Genomic DNA, 22,595 nt, shown 5'->3' with positions numbered 1-22,595 from the left:
GTATATATATATATATATATATAAAATTAAAAATATTTTCTAAAAAATTTTAGGCATTATAGCAGCAAATTATGCTTGTTAGTGTTACTAAAGAAACGTACATTTCTAATGAGAAAATCCCGCTTTTTAGTATCCATGGTTTGGCTGAGAGTCTGGAAAAGGGCATCTTTGAGTGTGTAAATCTCCATTTAGTGAAGGTAGGGAAGGCAAGCAAGGGTGGTATGGATGGGGTTGGAGGTTTTAATGTGTTCAGATTCATGACTACTTCTTAAGAAATGCTCGTATGGCCCACAGTGGGGATAGAATCTCTCATCATCACCATCATCATATCTGCAGTCATATTCTCTGCAGGAGCCAGCAACAGACTCGAATCCTCTCAGCACCCTATTCACACTCTCTCTCACACACACACACCCACCCACCCACACCCCACAGCACCACAACTATTGGCATATGTGTGTGTGTGTGTGTGTGTGTGCTTGTTTTATGGCAAGATTAAATCAAAGTAATTCACACCTCATGAAGTTGGAGACAAAAATGCTTGTAGTCTGTTCCTGTGCCCACAGTTACATGAGCGTTTTATCCCCGGATAGCTGTTTTAATTTTGTCTGGTCTTTTTTTGCACTATTTACTAAATTAAAGCCGTGAAGCCCTCTCAGGACCTAGTGTTTATTCAAACTGATTCCCGTATCATGAATTATGCTCAGTTAGCCCTGGTGTGGTGTCTTATTAGTAATTCATGGAGCTCTGACGGTTTCACTCATAGTTGGTGTGTTCACAGAGCTGAATGTGCTCGTATGGCCACGTTTTGTATGTGAGTTTGAGTGTGAATGGGAGCTGTGCATGCCACACTGCCACCACGCTGAGACTCTGCTGTTGACAGATGGACGTAGGAGGACCATTGCTGAGCTCAAACTGTCTTAGAGACAGAGTAAGAAACGGATGAGGAGAGGGCAAAATTGAGGAGGGAAGAGAAAGTTTTCCTCAATGTTTAATCATAGCTTTAGATTCATTTAGAAATCAGTGGCACATGTGTTTAAAACTTCCTGGACCTACTTTTAATTTCCCAAGTGCATGGTTAGGAGACTGTCTTCAGTCGCAGTATTTCTTTCTCTTCACGCATCCCTACAGAGAAGTCTCAGTTCCCTATCCTCTAGTCAAATCAACAGTCATAATAGGACTAACAGCTTAATGTAATGAACTGCTTGAACACAGCCTCACTCCTTTCATTTTTCATTCTTAAAGAAACAGTCCACTTTTTTTTGGATGGTCTGGGATTGACGCATCACTTTTTATATTTAGTCCTGAGACATGGATCCATAAATCGCAACCACCTCCACATATAACGTTAGTGCTGAATGTACAAGGTGGAAATTTAGCATGAGCTTTCTTCCCAGTACATCATACAAACAAATTCAACCAAAAAGGGTTAGCTTACTAAGAAATGAAAATTCTGTCATTTACTCAATCTTATGTCGTTCAACACCTGAATGACTTAGTTTCTTCTGTGAAACAAAGATACTTTTAAAAATGTCTCTTTATTTTCCCATTAAAAAAGTTAATGACTTTCCAGTGACAAAGAAAGTCACACGGATTTGGAACAACATGAGGGTGAGTAAAGGCCTGTTCACAACATGGACAATAACTACAACAATAATGATAGCTACAAAGTTTTATAATCATTCTAATTCTTTGAGAATATGGAAGTCCACAATACAGAGGAATGATATAGTTATAATCACTTTCAGAATGTTTTTCCCAGCTTTTAAATGCTAAAAACATTGATAGACAGAATCAGAATCCACTTCACCAGTCCAGCACTAAGCATTTTTCCATAGAGACGTGTGTTCGGGAGAGCGTGAGCGGCATGTGTTTTCTGTGGCTTGTGGGTAACTGGGTATCTGTTTGCACAGTTGTGATTAGAACAGAGAGAGGGCAAGCAAGAGACTTAGGGCCAATGAAGGGTGCACATTCAGGCACTGGAGGACAGTAACCAGAGCAAGAGTTTGTTTTCCTCATGTTGTACTTGATATAGCCTTACCGCATACACACTACAATGGCATAAGCGGCGCGCATGCGTGAAACAACTGGCCCTGAGGTGATTTTTAATGGATGTATGAAGTCAGTTCTCCTCAAGTTCTCCCAAATGTCCTTGCAGAGTAACCACAGGTGTAGTTCATCGCATTAACTATTCAACGTGCTCCACTAATGTCCTATTCAACGTGCTCCACTAACGTCCCAGATAAGTTCTAGAAACTGTCCAAATACTTTTGTTGAAACTTTGAACAGTGTATTATCTATTTTGTAATTTTCAACTTTAAAAACATCTTGTCGGGCACGGAAAAGTATACTTGTGCTTTCTGATACTCTCTGATGATTTTCCTAAAATTCTTAATAGGACAAATAAAACTAGAGACAATAGTTGATATTCAGTAAGAGAATTGATCTAGTAATTGTTGTGGATAGAATTGGAGAAATGTTTAAGTTAATATTGAAGTCTGTTGAAGACTTTGGTATCTTGGCAAATCTGAGCAGATTTTGAGATATATTGATATCTGTATTCTGAAGCTCATACGAGATTACTAGGGCCTTTTAGAAAATCTGTGAGGCAGGAGATTCTTCACAGTCTCTAATTGTTTTCCATGTCATGTCATTTCTGTCTTGGTGAAACAGCTGAAATATTAAAGAGATCTCATATGTGATAGCCCTTTTCTAAAGGGAGGGACAGTGAGCCTCTTGAGCTGTGGGCATGGACGAGGTTGAGCTGCAGGGTGTTGCATAAGAGGAGCTGATTATGTCCCACGGCTTATCTCTGGGTTTTATCCTCCTTTCTCTCTCTGCTCTTCTCTTTTACTCTCCCGTTATGTCCTCATGATATCCATATGATGCCTTTAGTTTGACCCCAATAGCATTCACTGTTATGATTGATTTTGTGCATGGAGTGCTTCAGTGACTGTCCAGGATTTTCAGGAACTTAGTATTTTCCCATTTAATTCTTTAAAATTATTTAAGAAATAATTTTAAGCCATGAACCAAACCAAGCAGCTCTTACAGGGATCACATCATTACAACTTCTCATCATTACAAGACTGTGTAATTAATTATGAGGCAATGAACTACACATGAAGCACTGCAAATAATGTACGCAACAAAACAAAAAGTACAAAAGTAAAAAATTTAAAATGTTCTAAATATAAACATCTTAAGTTAATTGCAAAATATTCATGTATATACAAATATATAAGCAGTTATGTAAGTAGATATACAAATATAAATATTCATATGTATATTGCATTAAGAATATATAGTATAATATATATTATAATGCATATACTATATAATATATAATCATTATTAATAATGAGGATTATTGATTAAAAACTTAATTTAATTAAAAAGTTATTTTAATTCAAAATGTAAAAATCGTGTTTAATATATATGTAAATGTGAGTGTACATTTATTTACACCTCTCTCTTTACATATTTTATTTGAATTTAAATAATTTTGTATTTTAAGTTAATAATACTGCGGTATTATTAATAATTAATATTATCATTATTATTTAATGATTATTATTTGATACATTTATATTATATTTTTAAATGAATATTAACATTTTTAGAATGAATAAATTAAAAGCAAAGTCATGTGTGTATCTTCATTCTGTGCAGGTGTGAACAGTCCATTACAGTGGTATGTTATGAGATGTGTGTATGAAAAAAGGGGAGCAAAATGGACAGAGAGAGAGAGCAAACCTCAGAGATGCCACAAAATGAGGAAGAGAGAAAAGGCACAGAAAAAAAGCAGGAAGAAACTCTTTCCCTTTGCAAGTAATGTGATCTAACCCTCTGCAGCAGTGCTGCTCTACATTATTCAAAAGGGACAAATCAGCATTGATTGACAGGCTGCTGTATATCTGTCTCTGGTCAAGCTCATCACATGCAGCAAACAGATTAACTACATCAGTTTATCCGCTGTCAGTTAGCAAAAGGTTTTAGAGTAATGTACAATGTGGTGTAAAAGTCTGAGACCTCAAATCTGGGATTTATCTAATTTATGCAAAGATCTATATCTATTGAGCCATATAAGATAGACTAGTATAATGCCACATGCTCTCTTTCTTTTAGTAATGGAGGGCCAAAATTCACATGAATTCCTCTTTTGCTGTATTTGTTTGTGCATGTGAATAAAGACAACAAAATCACAAGCATTATTGTCATTTTAGGATTTAGCTGATGCTCATTAACACATCTTTATTGTTGGAGATACAGGGGGGGGGGCAGTAATTTTTAAACAGTATATTAAATTAAGATAATAACCTTTTCTTTTAAGAATATATCTTGATATGTATATGTATGTGCAACTTTAAAATTTTGTGTAGTTTTTTTTTTACTGGAGAAAAAGACACAAATATTGATTTAATTGACAGCATAAATCTATCAAAATTACCAAGGTTTATGCTTCTAAACATGGAAAACTTTAGAAAAACTCTGAAACAAGTAAAATCTTACATAAGTCATAAATTGGTCTTATTTGAAGGATGTTTAGACATTTTTGCTGGAAAACTAGATAAAAATAATTTTAAAGAAAATGATTTTTACATTCTAGAGTGTGTGCGTGCTGATGACTATAACTAGACTGCCGTCTGCAGGCTGTCCTTGAGCTTGTATGATGACAGCAGCTTTGGAAAGAGCTTATAAGTTGGCGACGGCTGGACAGGCTCACAAACTCACATGCACGACCAGCAAAGCAGTCTTGCCAACATTGTTTAGCAAAGCATGATACTGGTTTCCTGGAGAGTGTCATCAGTAAGACTAGAACACACCGCTCCATCTTTGTGTGTTCACACACACACACACACACATGCAGTGGCCTTTCCTTCCTCTGCTAAATTTAGTGGCCGTTTGCACCTCTGAGACAAACGCACTCAAGGAGGCTGCTGTTGAATGGAATCTCATGACATCACAGGGAGAGGCCGTGGGGGGAGGGGCCTCGTGGCTGAATAACAGACATGTCATCACCCTGTTAGCATTTCAGATGACATCATCAGCAGTTCTGCAGTCATAACTTTCGTCTTAAAGTGACTTGGTTTTAATTTCATCATATGCCCGCAGGTCTGATATGTTCAAGTTTTGAGAGTGCGACAGGCTCAATTTTCAAAAGTGCAGCAAAACTTGATGATTTCATCAGCAATGGAAGGAATAAATCTGTTTTTCCCCCTTCCAGCTGAGAGAGCAGGTTAAACTCGGGGCAAAATGACAGAAATGCAACCCCCGCAGCACAAACTGTGACTGAAATCTGGGCAAACGAAATCGTTTCTGCTGCAGAGCCCATCAGATGAGCTTGTGCCGTTCCCCATGTCCTAATTCTTATATTCAGGAAGAGGCTAAGACCGGGAGTGCTGATCTGGCACCGGGTCCGCCGCGTCCCTGGTGATCTAGATCGCTGTGAAAAGAAAAATAAAACAGGCCTCCTATTTTGAGATGCTCTATGAATGCAGCTCGATATCTCTCTCTTCGACACCTCCATCCACCTCCACATATGCACTGCGGGGCCTGTGTTCTCGCTCTCTCTCTCTGCATAATAAGATTAAGCAGTGGTTTCCTGACATTGTGGAGCTGGTGCCTCTCCCAGCTCCTCTTCCCCCATGCCGAGCTGATGGCGAGTGGGTGTCGAATCTCGGCTAGGCGTCGGGCCCGCGTGGGTCGCTCGGGATGTGCTGCACTGGCAGGAAATTGTTTAAAAAGGAATTATAAAACCCAAGCAGTTTCCCTGCCAACTCTCTGCCACCCTCCCTCCTTATAGACAACAAAAAGAGGCAGAGAGCAGGAAGTTAGCTAGCGCATGTGCATGGGGCCCCATCCCTGTAGAGAGAGATTCACAGAGGGAATCTATTACAGGGATCGTGAACTTTGACATCAGCTCATAAAAGTAAAGGTGATGTTGAATGAAATGTTTACAGAGCGCCTTCACAAAGTCAGTGAATAATGTGCTTCTCGATGTCTCCCTTTTGTGCTGGGATGCTCTCCTCTGATTGGTTTCTTCTCTCTGTTTCCTCTCTACAGATCGACTTGGAGCCCGAGGGCAAAGTGTTCGTCATCATTGATCTGTCAGGATCCTCCAGTGAAGGTGAGACTCCACAGCACACTCCACAGTCCACCGCAAGTTAACACAAGAAACAGACTATCACAAAGACAGCAAAGACAGATATAGTGGGTGTGACGTCAGCAGTTATACATTTTATACATTTGAAAGCTTGGGGTCAATACGATTTTTTAAAGGGGAGTAATGCTTTTATTCAGCAAGGATGCATTGAATTGATCAAAAGTGACAGTAAAGGCATTTATAGTGTCACAAAAGAATTATATTTCAAATAAATGCTGTTCTTTTGAAACTTTTCATATTCATCAAAAAATCTTATACAAAATATATTTGATTTTGCACAAAAATGTAGCAAATGTTTTCAAACTGATAATAATAAAACATTTTTCTTGAAAATAATATAGTTTCTTGTGCACCAAATTAGCATATTAAAAAGATTTCTTAAGGATCACGTGACACTGAAAACTGGAAAAAATGGCTGCTAAAAAGGACGTTTAAAAATATATTAAAATAGAAAACATCTATTTTAAATTGCATACATTTTTCACAATATTACTGTTTTACTGTATCAAATAAATGCAGCCTTATAAGCAACAGACTCAAAAACATAAAAAAAAATCTCACCAATTCCAAATGTTGGTGGTGTACATGTTTAGGTAAACCAAATATTCAAACATTTTATTTATGTTAAACCAATTTTTATTGTTCATTTGCCATTTTAATCTGATTAAAACGAATTGATTAAAATTACTAATATAATATGAATATTATATATTAATGTAATATGAAGAAATACTTACAATTTTGCATCTATAGAAAAAAACTGTCATTAAAACATGAAAACTTGAACACTGGTTTTGTGCAATCACTGAAAAATGAATAGTAATGATCAGAGGACTGTTATCTGTCCTGATGGTGGGTGTTTGATAGATTCATGAAATCCTCTTGGTATTGTGGTGCTTCATTAGTGCATTAGAAAGGCCTGCGCCAAGATACTTGTGAGTGAGAGGAAGTGTGTGTGTGTGTGTGCAAAGCAGCAGTGTCCATTAGGGAAATCCCACTCTTTAACGCTTCTGTGTGTGTGTGCGCGGGGGCTGACGCTGTTCGTTCCTGGGTGTGCGTTGAGCATATGTTCTGAGAGCCCACTCACAGACCTGAGGCTGGTGCTGGGAGATACCTTTCTTCAGTTGAGGTAAACTAATGATGCAGACTCAAAGCAGCAATGCTGGACTTTGATTCAGCAATAGCTTTGTTTAATTCCCCTCTCAGGTTATAACTGACTGGATGCATTAACGGAGATGATCATGACAGATAATCTTCATTGTATAACAATTCAATCAAGATTCAGAAAATGGACTGACGTCTCTCTGTTTTAAAGTGACAGTTCTCCCAAAAATGATAATTCTGTCATCATTTACTCATGCCATCCCAAAACCATATGACTTTTTATTCTGTTGAGCATCTGCAGCTATTAGATTTCATTCTCGCAAATGCATATTCCAACTCGGCACATCAGTGCATGTTACACAAGGTTGTCATCAAAAGCGAATGAGATGCTTACATTTAATTAGGATTTTGTCCCTTTAAGCTAAGTCATATTCATAATGCCTCTGGGCTTCTAATTCTAGTCAGAAATAAAATTTGACCGATAGACTTTGATAGAATTGTTCTGCCTCTTATAGCTGTAAGATGGACATCCATGCCTGCAGCCACTATATTGAATGCTGCAATGCCTGTATCAGAAACTTCTAACTTTAAAAGTCAGGCCTACAGTCACCATATTGAACATTTTTCCCATTTATACACTTTTAAAAATAAAGGTTCTTTAATGGTTCATCTATGATTCCATTGTACAGAAGGTTCCTTATAGTGTAAAAAAGGTTCTTCAGACTATTAAAAGATTATTCTGATTATTTCTTCACACAAAGAAAAATATGGAAGCATATAGGTAGCGAAATTCAATTTAAGTTTGCTTATGTTATAACACTTTTCAGTAACAATATTTCATATTACAGTAAATGTATATATTTAAACATAGGCCTATACATATATTTACAACAGATGTTGCAAATTTAAAGATGGTGTTGATAAATAACATTCAATTAATGTGAAGATCTAGTCAGGGTTCTTAGTCCCGCTCCTGGAGGGCCAATGTTTGTTTTTAACTCCGCCAAATTTGTTTTCCTTTCTTTTCATAAAGTATAGAGTTCGTTACCTCTGAGTGTTACAATTATAGGATATTTCAGAAACTTAAAAAAGCTACTACACTTTACTGTAATATGAAATATTATTACTGAAAAGTGTTATAACATAATCACAAACATGATTTTACATAAGTCAAACACAAACACAAATTTACATTTCCAACAAAGGCAGGGTTTCTGCGGGGCATTGAAAATCATTAAAATGCATTAAATGACCTTTAATAACAGTCATTCAGGACTTCCGTTCAAAAACTCAGGAACTCTTAATTCAAACATCTTTTTGTATAATTAATTAATTAAAACAATTAATGTTTCTAATAGACACATTTATAACAGAACCTCAAGTAAACTACATGTCATTTTGTTTAGTCATATACAGGTGGGAGCTTTTTCAATTTATTACTCAGAACGACTTATTAGCCTACAACACCTTTAAAGACTTATTCAGGGAAGTACAGCAGGATGCAGGAAATGATTGAGTATTATTTTAGGTATAAAATATCATTATTGTAATGCTTGTAATGTCCATTTATAGTCTTTACACAGCAGCTTGGCTCCTTAAATGTTTAAACACCAGCTAATTTCAAGACGCTGACGTCACGTGGGTCACCCGCAGTGTAAGACGCTCAAAGCTCAAGACGTTTGATCGGTCGGTCGTTCGAATGTTTGATTTTAGCATGGAATACGCTTCATATATTTCTCTGTTCACGCTCCACTTCATCTGCCAGTGAATTCAATGATCTTATCAGATCTCCAGCCGCCATGTTTCAAACGATCCAAACGTACCACGCTTCCGCCAATCCCTGCCTTGAAGCAATGAGTGACGGAGGGTGGGTGTGGTCAGCTCAGAATGCATTTTCAAATTGAATTTTGCTACAAATATCCCACGACGTCATGATGAAAATGCAATCCTAAGTGTTCTAACTGTTAGTCTAAATGCATTTAGGACAAACAGCATTTAAATGATAATTTTGCTACCATTTCTGCTTGGACATGTTACACATATCAAATCAATTTGTGTTATACATTTTGATTTTTATTTCGCAACTTATAAAGCGTTCAAAGTTGCATGCAATTTACATATTAAGACTACTGTTGGAAATGGCAAATGTAAATTATATAATTTAATTTTCATTTTACTTTTGCACCAAACTTTGCACGTATGGGTAATGGAAAATGTAAATTTAAATACAGAAATACAATGCCATTTTGAATATTGCGTTGCCATTTTGAATATTGCATTGCCATTTTGCATATTGCATTTTAAATTGAATTTTGCTACCTATATGCTTCCATAGAAAAATAGTTCTTTCAAGAAGAACTGTTCACTGAAAGGTTCTTTAGGGAACCCACAATGATTCTGGCATCGCTGTGAAACACCCCTTTTGGAACCTTTTTTTAAGGGTGTACCTGTATATGTAAGAGTGGAACCGCTCTGCCTTATACAGTTTTTTATACAAGCTATTGTATGGGTTCAGAAAACTTTAAACAAAGCAAGTGAGTCATATGGACTATTGTTAGGATGCTTTTTTTGTTGTTGTCATTTTTGGAGCTTTACTTTATTGTTTACTATAAACAATAGTATGTAAATTTCTCGATAAAAGTTTTTTTTTTTTTTTTTTTGGGGATTGACAGTAAATGATGACCCAACATTAATTTTTTTTTAAATTTAGGTTTAACTAACCCTATTAAAGCATGATTCCTTTTAATTTTAAAAATGATTGGTGTTTTGACACTAGGCTAATTCATCAATGAGCTGTGATTTATAGGCTTATAAATGTGTACGTTTACACACAAATGTAAGGGGCAACAAATAACTACACTGCACCCACACAAAGGCACATCCACATACATTCGCAACAGACAATAAAACACACATACAAGCTGTCTAAATAATAGTTGTGTTGTCTGGCTGTTGCGTTAATCACAGGCTTCTTTTCAGAGGTGTCAGTAAACTGAGGATGAGCTTGGCTGGAGATCACTTAATTCTAGCGTCTCCGTGCAAACAGTCGGTTAGTGCTAATGTGCGACTTTGCTCTGGGCATAAATGAGAGCACAGCATCCCTCCAGTTTATATTCAGTGGCCTAAGCAAAGCCTTGTTCTCTATGATTGTATGTACACACACCTATTGATCTCTGGTTGATCTTTCATATCGATCCAAAGCACTGTGCTTGTTCTGACCTGCCTGGGTGGGGTGATTTGACATGGGCATGAGAATCCTTACAACAACAACAACAAAACAGATCAAGTCAGTGCAGTATATTAGTGGAGACTGATAAAATATCAATAGATGTGCATATTCTCAAGAACTCCCAGCATGCATCAGCAAGCACCCTTTTAGGTCATGACTAGGGTTGGGAGCTGAGAACCGGTACTATTTGTTTTTTTAAAACCCAGAAGCAAAATTATTTTCATGATGTTTGCTTCCAGAAATGGGTCTCACACTGCATATTAAAATACTGTTCTACTATTCAGCATAAAACATGCAGCATGACCAATTAAGTTTAATTCCCTAATCGAATGACTCTTGGGAATCTTGGACAGTATGACCAGTGAAATCCGAATACCAAGCTAATGACTCTTATGAGTTATAAACTAGTGTTGTATTACTCGAGACAGGTCTTAAGACTATTTTTTGAAGGTCTTGGTCTTGTCTCGGTCTCAACCTCATTTGTACTCTGTCTTATTTTGTGTCTCAGACTTAAAGGACTCTGGATTTTATTTCTGTGGGGATATCACTAAATTGCTGGTGCATCATCTGATTTATTTGTTAACATCTTCAATGAGATGATGTAAAACTTACTGCTTCAAATGCAATCAATAACTTATTTCTAATTGGATTTAATTTGATACTGCTGTGCCGGTCGGAATTTATTGGGGAATTGTGTCAGAAATTTCACCAAATTAATGTAAATGTAATTTCACCAAAATGAATGTAAAAATTCAAGGTAAGATTGCAGAAAAGTACTTGTATGAGATCTTGTTTTAAAATTTTATGAGAAGCAATATCACAAGAGCAATAGATCTGTTTTCACGAATATGAGCACAATTGCAAAACTTGATATTGATTTTATACAAACGTTCAACAAACAAGAAGTTAATATTAGGTGAATTACATTTTAGACACAATTTTAATTATTATTATTAATTTTTTTTATGGCTATTTCTACAAGGAAAGTAGTTCCAAACAAATCCATAGCAGAACTGTTGTGTTTCTAAGCAACACACAGCTGTGTTTCATTATTAAATAAATCAGCTGCTATGAATGAATCGCTTGAATAAATTATTCAGTGACTCACCCAAGTGATATGCCGCCACCTACCCTACTTGCGGTTTTAGTTTGATATTCATAGTATTTTCTTTTCCATTATATTTCTATATTCAAAATTTTAAAAACATTGATCTCAACAATATTTCTGCAGTTGTAATTGTACCAATTCAGATGCAGCTTCTGTGCCGCCTCTGCAGTGCAAAGAGGAATTCTGTTGTCAGAGATTTAATTTGATTGCTATAACAGCTCTGTGTCTTATTATTCTAATTGCATTTATTGATTAAATATTCAATATTTTTCAGGCAGTAAATGTGGATCTTTCAGATGAATTTTAGGAGTGCTTGTTTGGTCTTGTCTTGGTCTCAACACACTCTGTTCTTGGTCTTGACTTGGTCTCGGTTTAGTTGGTCTTGACTACAACACTATCATAAACAAACAGCTCGACCAATGAAGTTTTACTTTCCTGCAAATGACTCTTGTGAACTGATACCTTTAGTGAACCAAAAACAATCATCTCAGCCAGTGAAATCTGATCACCAAGCTAATGACTCTTATGAGCCGATTCTTTTAGTAAATCAAAAACAAACAGCTTGACCAGAGAAATCCGATCACTAAGCTAATGACTCATATGAGCCAACAGCTTGACTAGTGAAATTTTACTCTTTAGAGCAGGTTCTTTTACTGTAAAGAAACTGCTTGACCAGGGAAGTTTGATTCTCAAGCGTATTTTTTATTATTTTTATTGAATCACAAATACCTATGAATCAGTTGTTTCTCAACCAATGTAAATCACATAGTTTTTGTTATGTCCTACGGCATGATCCAAGAATTGTTACTTATGTTATGTTATGGCATGTTACTAATTGTTATGCTCTTGAGGCTCTTGAGACCTAAATTAATTTATTTTATGATGTGTAGTTATAGATACACTTCATGAGTTACACTTTAAGATGCACTTTATTCAAAAGAATCATTAATGTGACTGAATGATAAGGAACAGGAATTGTTAAGAGGAATCAGATTAAAAATCTAATTTACACCAAGAACGATAACTATTAGCGTCCACACCAACGCATGATAACGTTATGTTTATTATAGGCATGCACTGCAGTTTTGTTGTCTGTCAGCTTTTTAAAGCAGGATGGATTGTCTGGTTCTGTTCTGACTGGCTGTCAATATTGTTATCATTTATCAGCTGGAAAATAAACTCTTCCAGCGATAACGTTCCTGTGTCGTTATAGTTGTGATGTGGATAGTTAACGTACTTGGTATGAATGGGACTTAACACAAATTGTTCCATTTCTTACAATTCCCATCCCAAATCATGACCTTTGATATTTGCTGCCATGACAACCATACCACCAATAGCAGGAGAGGGCCGTTTTTGGTATGTAGAGGTGGAAGATTGTTGTCTTGTTTCCACAAACAGATCCAATCAATGAGTCTTACACACACAGGCAAGCGAATCTCTTTAGATATGAAGGGCAGTTGAGCTATTTTCAGTGGCACCTCAAGCTACGCAGACCAGAATAGCTCAGGCACTGCGGCATCCTTGCTTTCTGTAAAAATTACCCACGTTCCTACCTTCCTGACCCAATGTACCACTAGGCTCTTTTGTGAGTTAAGCCCAATTCAGAGCACAAATTTTCATTGCTGTTTAAAGACTGATGATATCAGAGGCTTCTCACCCGAGCTGCGCTGGTCACAGATGTTTCATTCGGATAAATGAAATATATTACTGTCTGTTCCACTGCCTGAGTGTGTTTATATACACATAAGTCTTGTGATATTGAAAAGAAAATGCGAGCAATGAAGTATCCTGGCTCCCACCTGCTTTGAGTAAGTTTGTCCCTTTTGCTGTTATCAGCTCACCCTTCTGATGAGAGGTGACAGACGCTGTGCTTCTATCTTTACCCTTCTCTATTTATAGTGATCCTCTCATCAGCCAAATGTATTTCTCCTTCCTCAGGCTTCTGACTCATTCCACCATTCAATACATTTAACCATATTAAAGGATAACAACACGGGTTGAAAAAGGAATAAGTAGGAAGTGCCTACAGAGTGAAAACGTTGATTGTCGGGTGCAGCATGTAACTTGTTCAGGATTTACAGTCTCAAAATAGCAGGTGGGACTGAGCCATGGATTAACAGACAGAAACACATAAACACTCAAAACAATGGCGACATGTGATAGTTTAGTTACAATTTATATATATATATATATATATATATATATATATATATATAAAGTGCTTTTGCTTTCGCACTGAAATACAACAATAAAACAGTAAGATTCAATGACAAACTACCTTACTTATTTACGTTATTAACCAAAATGAATAAGATGAGGCATGGCATAGGCCTACACGCTGTATTAGGCTATAATGACTAATAAATTACAGAACGTTTAGCAAACACTGAGGAATCCAAAAAAAGAAAAAAGAGAGAGCCTCCATAGCATAACGTGAGGTTATGCATCGGCCTGAACAGCAAAGATAATCTTTTCAAAATGAAAACGAAACAAAAAGAAAAGTAAAACTAAACTTGCTGCCGGTGACAGTGCTTGCATGTTGCCCCCCCCCACAAGAATACCAACATGTTCACCTTCTCTGGTTTAAGAAGCGGTCTTTTACTTGACTTAAGCGTGAAAACCATCAATATTCGTGTCATTTTTGCTGAGAGCACCTTCTGCTATTAATAGTAAATATAACCAAAACAGGTTATTATAATTTTATATGAATAATAAAATAAATATAAGGAAAACTCGCCCACTCGATTTTGTAATAGGCTATTCTTTAATTTTGTAGTCTGTATTAAAAAATGTGCATATTTATTAAAGGCACGTCCATGTGGAGATGGCGAGTCAGCGTCGGCATTTGGCAACCTCATCTTTCGACTCAGAAAGCACTAGTTTATTAATAAATAATTAAAATGTCTTATTTCCCCCCGACACGTTCATAATCACGTTGCTGGTGCTTTGAGGCAATTGCTTTATGCGCGAGCTTGAGCGTGGAATAGGCTCTAGCCTAATATGTCTGCCTATAGCCTAGGCTATATTGAAGTATGGTTAATATATTATTATAGTAATCAATTTAATATAACGTGCGACTAGTTGACTAGAAAAATCTTTAGTAGAGGGCAGGCCTACTTAGCACAAGGAAGCTCTCCATTTTTAAAATACAATGCTATAGCCTAATGACATTACGAAAAGTGCGACAGCTGCAAATCACGTCGTTATTGCACTGCACGAGTTATGCATGCATAAGGATTCAAATGTTGTTGTTTTTTAATCACCCTAATTAGATTATGACGAATGATTTGTTGATCTTGTTTTCCCTTTAATACATAATCCGCAATATATTTTTCAATTACTTTCAAAAAGTGGTAGGGACAATATCGACCCTGGCAAAAAGTGGTGGGGACATGTCCCCACCCGTCCCACCCGCAAATTACGCCTATGATAGAAAGGCAAACATTATAATACTTTCTCATTTGCCGTCAGCATTCAGCAAATACGCATTTATATCATTTAAACAAATCTTTGAATGACTAATGAACATTTAATTTCACAAACCTTGCAGACTTAGTCGAATCTAGTTCAGATCTTGTGAAGTGTGCATTTGTATCCTGCATGATCGCGTGTTCTCTGCGTGATGGTCGGTCCGTGCAAATTGAATGCTGACAGGAGGAGAGTTCTGCTTGACTGGAGATGCGCGATCGACAAACTTTAAACTAGTGATTTCAAATTATGCTGCGCTTTATGCATTTGCCCATTGTCATATCTATGTCCCTTTCATTGCGTGCTGTGAGTGTTACTTTGGCTTTATTTGAAAAAAAAAAAAGATGCACACAAACTTCCCAGAATACAGAGTGCCCTGTTGGTTACAGTGTTTACTTCCTTTTTAATTAGATTTTTATTAAATATTTATTTATTTGTGAAAGTGCTTGGTCTTCGAAAGTATAAGTATGTTTATTTTACACAATTATTTTGAATCTATTTTCAAAAATATTTTCAAATTTCTTAAATATAATTTAAAATAAATAAAATTATTTCGGCTTTATATCGGCCATTGGCCACCCTGCTTTCCAAGATATCGGCATCGGCTGTCAAAAAACCCATATCGGTCGACCACTACTATGAAGCCCCTCCCTCAGAAATACGCAATGAGCTCAGATTAGTTAGCTGCCACAGTGTGTTGTGATTCGCTAACCTGCCTAGTGCACGTTGTCCGGAAACGTTATGCCCCCTTAACATTACAGGTAGTTGCATGTCCTCTGGTGTATTGTAAACAAGAGCCCGAATCAGACCCTGAGAATATTAGTGAAGCGTATCGAGCAGAACCTGTGCAAACACAGCTCTTACAGGACGTTTTAGAATGGTATTTGTTTGTAGTTGTCTCATACTTTGTAGATACACTGTTATTTGTAAATGCTACTGCTGTTTATGTTAGCTTTTGATATACGGTTTTATCCTTATTAAATCTTTAGTACAGCATGATTGCTTTGTAGCACATTTTTTTAGAGTAATTGTTTCATTTATAACAGTGACACTACTACAATGACTCTTCATCTTCTCTAAAGCAGCCCAACATGGCCTCACCCCCTTTGTTGCGTGTTCCCGGGGGCAGGGTTTATGTAAATTTTAGGGTTTGTGATGTCACCAACCCAGGAAGAAGCTTGTTGTAGTCCATACCAGCCATGTGTTGTAGGCCTTAAAAAGCGAATTCTGTAAAATAAAATATCTCCTTTTGCATTGAACTTTGAGCGTTGTAACTTTGCAAATGTTTTTATGCTCAAACAGCAACATTACACACTAACTAAAGTAAAAAAAAAAAAGAAAGTGAAATCATAATCTAGGACCCCTTTAAAGATTACTGGTCATCTTAACATATTTCCCTTCAAGCGATAAAGGACCCTCAAAAGAATAATCTGCACTCATTTTGTAATTTAGAAAGCGACAGAGATAGAGAGTCATGTGACAGATGGCTAGTTGGATAACATCTCAGATCACTACGCTACTGATGCTCCATAATATGACAGGTATCAACCTGCCAAGCTTGCCAGAGACATGACTGCTTGACAACATTATTGTGATTCAACTACATGTTGAATTAATCTTTTTCTTTCTTTCTTACTTTCTTTCTTTCTTTCTTTCTTTCTTTACAATTTATTATGACACTTTAAAATCTGTTTTCTGTTTTAATATACTTTAAAATGTAAAGCTCAAAGCTGGTCTGGTACTCAAGATTTTTACAATTATTATTATGATCAATATTTAAAACAGTTAATATTCATATATTATTCATATATGTCTTAATAATTTTGATTATATATTAATATATTTTTAAATATAATTCTTTGGTTAATAGAAAGTTTAAAAGAACATTTTATTATTTGAAAAATTATATTTTTATATTTATATACAGTGGGGCAAATAAGTATTTGATACACTGCCGATTTTTCAAGTTTTCCCACTTACAAAGAATGGAGAGATCTGTAATGTCTTTACTGCCACTTCAATCAATTTAAAGGGGTCATATGACGTTGCTATAAAGAACATTATTTGGTGTAATGAAATGTGTTTATGCGATTTAAGGTAAAAAAAAACACATTATTTTCCACATACTGTACATTATTGTTTCTCCTCTATGCCCCACCTTTCTGAAACGTGTCGATTTTTACAAAGCTCATCGGTCTGAACAGCGTGGTGTGCTCTGATTGGCCAGCGTGATTGGCCGAATTCCTCAAGCGTGTGACGGAAATGTTACTCCACTTACCATACTGTGATGTCACGGAGCGACGAGACAAAACATTAAAACCCATTATAAACGAGGCATTTGTTGCATCCAGTGGGGACATAATTACGGATTATAATGACTTATACTGTCTTTTTATGCATTGCATCGCGCCGCATAAACATAAAACCATGTCTGCATTTGTGATCGGAGAAATAACAAACAACAAGTGCTCCTCTACACTGCCCAAAACTCGCGTTTGAATCGTCAGTGGCAAATTCTTTAAATATAAAAATGTACTTACAGTCTGTGAGTCAGAACAGCCGGCATTGTAGTCTACTCTCCTAGGATCAGGAAACAGTCCGCCATAAAATGCGCTGCACACATCTGAATATTTGGTTTAAACTGTTCTGGAACAGTGTTGTAAATACAACTTAACCACTGATTTCTAGTCATGTCATCTTTTGGAAGACCAAACAAAGTATTTTCGCTTTCACAACAAAACACACAGCATCTTCACAACATGGCAACTGCGGTGGCAGCAACAATCGAGTGAACATTTGGGTGGCGTTATGCAAATCTTCCTACATCGTGACGTAGACGTGGGGGCTTGTTTAAACGAGGCGTTTTAGGAGGGCGTAGACCAGTCTTAACTTTTATAAAGAATATCTCTTTGGCTTTTGGAAGACCAAACAAAGTATTTTCGCTTTCACAACAAAACACACAGCATCTTCACAACATGGCAACTGCGGTGGCAGCAACAATCGAGTGAACATTTGGGTGGCGTTATGCAAATCTTCCTACATCGTGACGTAGACGTGGGGGCTTGTTTAAACGAGGCGTTTTAGGAGGGCGTAGACCAGTCTTAACTTTTATAAAGAATATCTCTTTGGGTTTGAGACTTTAGTCTTTGCAACTTTAGGGATCTTATCTATTCACGAACAGCTTGGAACACTCCAAAGAGAAAGGAAAACTTGAAATTGCATCATATGACCCCTTTAATGCATGACCCCAAACTTTTGAATAGTGTATACTATACTGCTTATTTAATTTGATGATGTGTTGTTAGTGTATGTTGCAGTCATTGGTTATGGAAATTAGACGTCTTAAATTCTAAGTATTTCTAAGTGTATTTTTTTGTTTTGCCACTCATGTTAACAGCCTACTGTATTCATAGGAGTAGGAGAGTTGCTACAGTTCCAGCGCTGATTCTTACTGAACTCAGCAGAAATCATTCAAAATGCACTTAAACTATTTATGAACACAATCTTTTACTATATATGCTTTTATGAAGCAACATACAGTACTGGAGGGAACTACTTGCACTTTGATGCAGGATACATGCACAAGCACAAACAGCAATTTGCTTCACTTAATCTGACTGAGTGAGTCAAGATGATTTTATAACAGATTATAGTTTTTGCTTTTGCAGTTTGTGTTGATTAATTACTGTTTGAAAGGAAGTAAATGTGGTTCACCATTTAATGTAAATTAGATTCAACAACAGTCAATTAGTAATAATTATGAATGGCCAAGTCCTCATCGCGGTCTGGGGGGTGGTGGCCTCGGTAGAATTTGCGGTCAGAACGGGGGGGGTTTCCCCCTCGTTATAAATCGCAGTCATCAATCGCAGTACACCCACCCACCCCGTGCATGCCACTGACCAGCATATGGTGTGTTTTGGATGTTGGTCTGTAGCAAGTGATGCTGGTCTTAACCAGCACATTTCCCTTTGTTTTCAATAGAAAGACCAAATTCAACAGAACTACAGTGGTCAACCAGCTAGACTAGCACCAAACTGGCACTAACCAGGTTGTTCCAGCATGTACCTGCAGGGTGCTATCAATCTGCACTATTTCTGTAGCTCTAAACTTTACCTGGGATAATGAAGTTGAAGGTTGTGTGGCTCATCTGCCACTCACTGATCAATCTGAAGTTATGGAACCAACTGTCACTGAGTTATAAGCAGATTTGCAATCTCTCTCTCCATCCCTCTCTTTTTCTGATTGATGCCATATTAATTGGTCCCATGCTGTGCTCTGGCTGGATTGGAGAGTGCTTGTGGGTGGCGTGTCTGGGGCTGAAGTGGCATTGGCGTGGGTGGAGGCTGCTCCGAGCTCCTCTTGGCTGTCTGACCGTGGGCGAATACAGCCGCTCGGCTCAAACTCTCATCAGCTCAGCCTTCCATAAGCCAATCAGGAGAATAGTGGCCGAAATATACACAAACAAAAAGAGAGCAACAGAGAGAGGCGTAGAAGGATGAATATGGTGCGGATGGTGCCTCATTTTTATTAGTTACTTAAAGGTGCAATAGGTGATTGTCTTCAGAAATTTTTTTTGTTATGCTGGTTGAAAGTCTCTTCACATCCCGATAGCAATCATTAAGTTATGAGCTGCGCAAAAAATTGCGCGAATATGAACGGGGTTTTGCGCAGCTTGTCAGTAAACAACGGCTCTGTGTAGTTAATGCTGCTCAATGTGAAAGCCCGCAGGTGATGGAGATTTACCTCTGATTACAGAACCGGTTTTACTGACAAGATGCGCGTTAAACATCGCATGCGATTTATCGTGCAGCCCTAGTCTAAATGTATTTATCTGTATTTATACATTCAGTGGAAGGTGTAGGACCAAGAAATGTTCGTCCAATCAAAATGCTCGGTCCGAGCGCTTTAATTGGCTTTCCTATCTGCCTGTCAACATATGTATTAGCATACCTCTGCGCACCCTGTTCGTGCAGACAGGATATGTCATCAGCGCGTTCACGCACGCTGTGCAGACAGAGCAAGAATGGCAGACCAACATCAACAACCCGATCATCCTTCCTGGTATTGTAGCACTTTTACTAACTGTACTATAAAGTTTTCTCACTGGTGAATGACACATGATGTAGCCCAACGCGGTTCCCAATTCCAGTCCTCGCGCCTCCCCACTCTGCATATATATCTCGCTTAGTTAACACACCCGATTCAGATAACCAGCTCGTTAGTAGTGAGCTACATGCATGAACTGTGTACCGATTGACATGCTCCCTGCACAGTGTTCTTTGCTCCCTACTCCCTGAGCAGGGGAAATCCATTTGTTTACTTCATTTCAGAACATTCCTTCACGAATTTGCGCTGCGCACACAGACGAAACTTAGTAGAGAAGTGTGACATAATATACCTCTGTAAATAAATACTATTTAATTTTACGTCTCGCACACTTTAATGCCCTTTGTATGGAACATATATGCTCTCTTCAAACTGGAATCAAGGCAGAATATCCGGTGATGTCCACTTCGCAGGGCACTTACGGTCGAATAGAACAAACGTCGCACGTGATAAGTGATACATATGAAATGTGAAATGTGCAAGAAATGGAATTGGGAACCGCTGTAGCTTATTATAGTAATGTTGTCTCTGGCATTCTGGTCTGTGAGCGTATGTGCGTTCAGGGGGCGTGGCTTTGGATAACGATTGCAGGGAGGGTGGGACATTCACTTTCAGTGCTATCAGGCTAAAGTTAGCATTTTCCCAGATCTCCTACTGCACCTTTAACTTCAACTGATTTTTATTTCTGCTTTAGTAATTTTAGTAGTTCAACTTAAACTTATTTCATTTTAAGCATTTCTTATTTTTGTTTAAGTCTTTAAGTTTAAGTCTGATCTAATATTTATTTAATTATTTGTTTTTATTTCAACATTATTTCAATATATGTATGTACTGTTAGCAATAAATAGTGTGTGTGTATTGTATTAGCCACCTGCACCTTATTTATAGATATCAGTCTCAGCCATTGAAACCATCCTTATCTGCCAACCACTATACAGATAAAAATGTGTGTGTAAAACGAAACACAGACTAGATCCAGGAATCTCCATATAGAGCTTAATAAGAGTGGAGAGCATATTTACTTTGACACAAGCAACAGTGAGGCTTCAATATGTCATACTGCCTTAAAGAGATAGTTCACCCAAAAATGAAAATTTGATGTTTATCTACTTACCCCCAGGGCATCCAAGATGTAGGTGACTTTTTTTCTTCAGTATAATACAAACAAAGATTTTTAACTCAAACCGTTGCAGTCTGTCAGTCATGTAATGGAAGTGAATGGGAATCACGGCTTTGAGAGTAAAAAATACCATACACAAACCAAACCAAATTAAACCCTGCGGCTCGTGACGATACATTGATGTGTAAAGACATGAAACGATCGGTCTGTGCAAGAAACTGAACTGTATTTGTATAGTTTTTTACCTCCGATTCACTGCAATGTCCGAACTGTCCTGTCTTCTGTCTTCTTCTTCAGCGGGTTTTCTTCTTTTAGCTTTATGGCGGATCGCAGACTTATATGTGCATTACCGCCACCTATCTCTCAAATAGACCATTGACACTCCTAATTGAGATTGTAGATAGAGTGTCAATGGTCCATTTGAGAGGGACAGTTCAGAAATTGCAGTAAATCAGAGGTAAAAACTAGATTTTAAAACAAAGCTATTAATTTCCTCCCTGCCTCATGTTCATGTCAAATTAAATATGGCGGCTACTCTGACTAGATCTATAAAGTGAATACAGACGGTATGAACTCCCCTGGTGTCCCCTGTCAGTGTGTTTGTGTGTGGTTCTCTAAGGTGAGCTGTGTTGTGCTGGGAGGTATAGGTGTGTTCTGGTTAAGCCCTGCTTTTTGAGCAGATGGATAATGTATTATGTAAGCACATCTATCCCACTAATGGCCCTTTTATCTGCCGCGCTGTTCTCCCGAGCAGCTGCCTGCTCCTGAAGACAGGACACTCTGATATGAGACAACACACGTGCACAACTTGCCCCAGGAGCACCCTGACAGGAGACAGAACGCAGATATACACATAGACGTTCGCACACACGCTCACCGAACGTCCCCCAGGAACCTCGCAATGGTAATTGTACCGAGCCTAGTCGCTCTATGGGGGCTGTGTGCCGCCCTACGGGGATTTTTACCTGTAATCACACCACTGCAGCAGCTCCCCTTAAAGACTGCATTAAAATAATGCAGCCCACACATACGCTGCTGTACTGAAAGACAAGAAGTGTGGGAGGAGTTGGATGGCAAGTTTATTGGAACAAAGCAAGAGGGAGAAAGTTGTCAGACTCTCTACTCTCCTCCAAGGCATCCTCTCTCTCTCTCTCTCTCATTGATGGACACAGGGTACATTATGGGCACTGCCACAACACACATAGTGATGTGAATGTAATTTCACAGTTGTTTGTGTGATGAAGGAACGCTGTTCCCCCTAAGGGCATCACCTGACTGTTGGAATGCATAG

At 37.6% G+C, this 22,595-nt stretch overlaps 1 protein-coding gene across 1 annotated transcript in view; it reads left to right on the top strand.

Moving 5' to 3' along the window:
* LOC107582817 (protein kinase C epsilon type-like) overlaps positions 1-22,595 on the top strand; it is a 31,638-nt gene that overhangs the window by 7,038 nt on the left and 2,005 nt on the right. The window contains exon 2 of the mRNA XM_016268837.1: positions 6,067-6,130. Within this exon, the coding sequence (XP_016124323.1) occupies positions 6,067-6,130 (64 nt within the window). The remainder of the gene's footprint in view (positions 1-6,066; positions 6,131-22,595) is intronic.

Source organism: Sinocyclocheilus grahami, unplaced genomic scaffold (assembly GCF_001515645.1).
Source record: "Sinocyclocheilus grahami isolate Dianchi unplaced genomic scaffold, SAMN03320097.WGS_v1.1 scaffold47.1, whole genome shotgun sequence".
In the NCBI taxonomy this organism is placed as follows: domain Eukaryota; kingdom Metazoa; phylum Chordata; class Actinopteri; order Cypriniformes; family Cyprinidae; genus Sinocyclocheilus; species Sinocyclocheilus grahami.
This window is presented reverse-complemented; position numbering and strand designations above follow the sequence as displayed.